This window comes from Chiloscyllium plagiosum, chromosome 37 (assembly GCF_004010195.1).
Source record: "Chiloscyllium plagiosum isolate BGI_BamShark_2017 chromosome 37, ASM401019v2, whole genome shotgun sequence".
NCBI lineage: Eukaryota > Metazoa > Chordata > Chondrichthyes > Orectolobiformes > Hemiscylliidae > Chiloscyllium > Chiloscyllium plagiosum.
The window spans coordinates 32,860,375-32,865,590 of record NC_057746.1 but is presented as its reverse complement, the minus strand read 5'-3'; the positions used below and the strand labels follow the sequence as shown (position 1 = coordinate 32,865,590).

Below are 5,216 nucleotides of genomic sequence, written 5' to 3'. Positions count from 1 at the left end.
GGTGAAGGGTGGAAGGTATAGGGGAGATGTCAGGGGTGGGTTCTTTACCCAGAGAATGGTGGAGGCATGGAATGCGCTGCTTGTGGGAGTGGTAGAGTCAGAATCTTTGGTGACCTTTAAGCGGCAATTGGATAGGTACATGGATGGGTGCTTAAGCTAGGACAAATGTTCGGCACAACATCGTGGGCCGAAGGGCCTGTTCTGTGCTGTATTGTTCTATGTTCTAAAGGGACCCTCGTTCTGGTTTGGAATCTTGCCTGTTTATATCATTGCCCTAAGGGCCTGTGCATGAATGAACTTTGCGATTATTTTTTAAAATTCTCTCCTGAAACGATATGCAAGTGTGAACTTACAGGTTGCTTTGGATCTGAACAGGGTCCTACCTTCATCTAAGACGAAGATGACAAATGTAACGAGATGACAAACAAAGTTGAGTCCATGATAGATGAGCACCACTGAATTCACCTGGAGACAATATTTCTTCACTATAACAAAGAGGAACAGTGCAGTAGACCATCAATGATGGATTTGAAATTTCACATGGAGAACTTAACTCAAGCAAGTTTGTTATTGGAACAAAACTAGTTGCATTACCTTGTTTTTTCTCCACGGCAAAGAGTATGAATCCTGTCGAGATGAATGATGTCAATGTACTAACCAGAGCAACTACTGAGCTGACCAGAGCATCTTCATGCAGAAACAGTATTCCTAAAAACACAAAAATAACCTTCATTTATCTCCTAACTCTCAATTACTTTGCAAATTTATGTTGGAAGAAAAGACTAATATCCTATTAGGAAATGGATCAACATGGGGAAAGTGACGTGTTCGAGGTAATGTCAACGTTCTGGGGAAATCAGTTTGAATTCCTTGGGGACACACGGTGAGACTTAACTTCAGTAAAAATAATGGACTGATGGCCACCATGTACCCACTGCCAATTGTCATAAAAACCCATCTGGCTCATGATTGTCACTCATGGAAGGAAGTCTGCTGCACTGTTATGGTCTGTCCTGCACGCAACACCAGATACACAGCCTTGGGGCTGAATCAAAACTGACCCCCAAACACAATGAACCCACTTTAATGCCAGGAATATTTGGGCTAAGACAGATACGTTAAGGGCATGGATTGACATGTTAAATTGCAATCTTGTTACTATTGTAGAGAGATGGCTGTGTGAGGGGCAGGAATACCAATTCAACATTCCAGGAATAGGATCTTCAAACAGAACAGGAGAGGTTGTTGAAGTTTGTGACTGATACCCAATCTGGATCTCACTGCAGTACAGTGAGTGTGATGACAATGACTACCCTATACACAAAGTCTATGTTGACTTGCCAGAGTATTTGTCATGAAATACTCTGACCTTGGAGCAGTGAATCCAGTGTTTGATCTCGTTTTTGAGGAAGATGGGCTATGGTGTTACAATGCCTTCATATTTAATCATTTTGCAGAAGAATTCCAGAGATATCTGGATTGCTTACATCTGAAAAGTGTCAATAGCGAAGAAAAAAACAATTGGGAAGATTCTCTTTTCAAGAAAACATTTCTTGAAATCACAATGCCAGATAATTACTGTGACTGGTTGCTTGTACTTCAGGGAAAACTTGTTGTACTGTATACAGTACGCACACACACACTGTAATCATATATCCCTCACACTGCATCAGGTTGTGAACCCTACACACACACATACCATATATCACACACACACCATATATCTCAAACACACACACCATATATCCCTCACACTATATCATACTGTTCACCTGTACACAGTTTAGTCACACTGCAATTACATTCACTGTAATCTCAGTGTGAAAACCTACCATCTGCACTGAGGAAGACTGAGTTGCTGTTTAGGCTGACATTGTTTTTCACAAGACAGGTGTAGAGGCCACAATCCATGATGCTCATCTGATCAATAAACAATGCACTGCCATCAAATTCAATCCGCAAATGTGAGTTATCAAATACTTTCTTCGTATCTTTCTCCCACCAGATAGTGTTTGCTTTTCCGATTTGCACAATGCACCGTAGTTCAACATGATTGAGTACGTGTGCTGGATTCTGAATGATCTGTGGTGAGACCAGCTGTTCTATCAAAAAGGCAAGTGAGAAAGATTGTAAGATTCAATTATATTCAGTGACTTTAAAATGTAGAATGTTAGAACCCCAGGATTGGGAATAGAATGTTCTAACAAATCTGTCATGATCGAGATAATGCAGTCAGAACTGGGATTGGGATGAGGATGGGGAATGAGGGATGAGAATGATGGGAATGGGGATAGGATGGGGTGGGAATTGGAATAGAGATTGAGATGAGAATGAGGATTGGGGGTTGGTTTAGGAATGATGATGTGGTTGGGGTTGGGGCTAGGGATGGATAGGGATGTGAGTAGGGATGGGGATGGGGCTGGAGATGGAAATAGGTATGTGGTTGGTGCTGGGGATGGGATAAGGATGGGAGTGGTATTGGGATTGGGATTGGGAATGGGTTGGAGGAGGGGATTTGAAATAGGGTGGGGTTGGGGTTCAGAGTGGGGATAATGATCGGTTTAGGGTGGGTGTAGGAATGGGAAAGGGATAGGATGGAGATCATTCTGGAATGGGATAGGATGACAATGGTATGGGATTTTACATAGGTCCCTCATCTGATGGCCAGTTTTCAAGGAGTAGGTCCAACCACAATCCAGGCAGAAAGCTGCAAAGCTCTGTGTGGCCTCTGCACTTGAGCATTGGTACCTGATGGAGGTCTGGAGCTCATTGGAGTTCCCCCATTTTCCTGTCACTAACTCGGCATTCCCAGTGGCAATAGCTGATTTTTGCAAATTAGAACACAAAGGACTAAACAACCTTCTGCTCCACAATATGACTATGTGAAGCTGTGTTAGAGTCTTTATGCCATTTCTGAGGAATCCTTTAAGTGGGGTTTTGGACCTTTCACTGCAGTGCATTCTTTGTGTATGTGACTACTTCCTGTCTAACAAATGACCCTAAACAAGGATGTTGATGTGTGTGAGTAAATCAGTGAGCTCAGCCTTTCTGAGATTTGCAGCATTCATGGTTTGGTCACATCATACACATTCACTTAGTGAGCATTGTTTTCAAATGACAAAAAAGCCTCACCTCAATTGCCTGCAATTATAAACAAAATCAGAAATTGCTGGAAAAGCTCAGCAGGTCTGGCAGCCTCTGTGGAGAGAGAGCACAGTTAACGTTTCTGGTCCAGTTTTTGTTTTTGATTTCTAGCATCTGCAGATCTTTGGGTTTTTTTTTTGCTAGCAATTATATTTTTATTTTAAAATGCCAACACATTTCCTTTCACAAATATAATTGTTCATTCAAGCAGTCCTTCTTATCTTTGGAATCATTTCATCTTCAAATTCCCAGTAAATATTTTACACTGAGCCACCTATAAGTCTTTTTCTCAGTCCATGTCAAAATAAATTTTTGAAACTTTTAAGTTGACAATTCCTCGAGTCCCAACGTATTTCATCCTCACATCTTGAAAGAACTGGCCAGTAAGATAGTTCACGCATTGGTTTTAATTTTCCAAAACTCATCAGATTCAGGAAAAGTTCTTTTAGATTGGAAACTAGTAAATGCAACTCCTTATTCAAAAAGGGATGGAGACAAAGCAGGAAATGATAGGCTAGTTAGCTTAACATCTGTCGTAGGGAAAATGTTACTAACTATTATTAAAGACATTATAACAGAGCACTTGGATAAGTTCAACATAATCAGGCAGACCCAACGTGCCTTTGTCAAAGGTAAATCATGGTTAACTAATTACCTTGATCAAATGAAACCAGTGGATGATTTCCAAAAGGAATTTGATAAGATGTCACATCAAAGATTATTGTGGAAAATAAAAACTTGTGGTGCAGAGGGTAAGAATGGACTGGCTTACAGGAAACAAAGAGTAGGAAGCAATAAGGCTTTTTCAGGTTTGCAAGATGTTCCAAGTGATGTGCCACAGAGATCCAAGCTGGGGCCTCAATTCTACAATTTATACAAATGATCTGGATCAAGTGATTGAAAGTATGATAGTTAAATTTACTGGTGTCACAGTTACAGGTTGGAAAGTGAGTTGTGAATAGGGCATAAGGAATCTACAAAGGAATATCAATAGGATCAGTAAGTTGGCAAATATCTGGGAAATGGAGTACAATTTGGGAAAATATGAAACTATCCATTTGGCAGAAAGTATAGAAAGAAGCATATTGTATAAATGGTGAAAGGTTGCAAAGCTCGAAGATGCAGAGGGATCTGTGTGTCCGAGTTCATGAATAACAGGTGAGTGTGCACAGACAGAAGTAATGAGGAAAGCTCAGAGAATGTGGGGGAGAGGGGGGGACTGATAATGAGAATAGGGAGGTGCTGGTTCGGTTATGTGGAGCAGTGGGGAGACCATATCTGGAGTACTAAAGACAGGCTGGTCACCATACTTAAGGAAGGATGCTAATGCGGTAGAAGCAGAAGCAATTCAGCTGAGGTTTTCCAGACTAATTCCTGGAATGAATGATTGCCTTGTGAGAAAAGGCTAGATGGGGTAAGCCTGTATCATATGGAGTTTAGAGCTGAAAATGTGTTGCTGGAAAAGCGCAGCAGGTCAGGCAGCATCCAAGGAGCAGGAGAATCGACGTTTCGGGCATGAGCCCTTCTTCAAGAATGAGGAAAGTGTGTCCAGCAGGCTAAGATAAAAGGTAGGGAGGAGGGACTTGGATGAACTGTTCAACCTCCTCGTGGGAGCACGAGGCAGCGCCGATACCTCGTGCTCCCACGAGGAGGTTGAAACGCTACATCGATGACTGTATCAGCGCTGCCTCGTGCTCCCACGAAGAGGTTGAACAGTTCATCCACTTTACCAACACCTTCCACCCCGACCTCAAATTTACCTGGACCATCTCAGATTCCTCCCTCCCCTTCCTAGACCTTTCCATTTCTATCTCGGGCGACCGAATTAACACGGACATTTACTATAAACCTACCGACTCCCACAGCTACCTAGACTACACCTCCTCCCACCCTGCCCCCTGTAAAAACACTATCCCATATTCCCAATTCCTTCATCTCCGCCACATCTGCTCCCAGGAGGACGAGTTCCAATACCGTACAACCCAGATGGCCTCCTTCTTCAAAGACCGCAATTTCCCCCAGACGTGATCGACAATGCCCTCCACCGCATCTCCTCCACTTCCCGCTCCTCC

The 5,216-nt window shown here is 42.5% G+C and overlaps 1 protein-coding gene across 1 annotated transcript in view; it reads right to left on the bottom strand.

Moving 5' to 3' along the window:
• The window catches only part of LOC122541562, a 26,194-nt gene that overhangs the window by 14,897 nt on the left and 6,081 nt on the right, over positions 1-5,216 (bottom strand). The window contains exons 2-5 of the mRNA XM_043678393.1: positions 3,800-3,907; positions 1,833-2,102; positions 595-708; positions 384-485 (exon numbers count right to left, since the gene is read on the bottom strand). Of these exons, the coding sequence (XP_043534328.1) occupies positions 384-485; positions 595-708; positions 1,833-2,102; positions 3,800-3,907 (594 nt within the window). The remainder of the gene's footprint in view (positions 1-383; positions 486-594; positions 709-1,832; positions 2,103-3,799; positions 3,908-5,216) is intronic.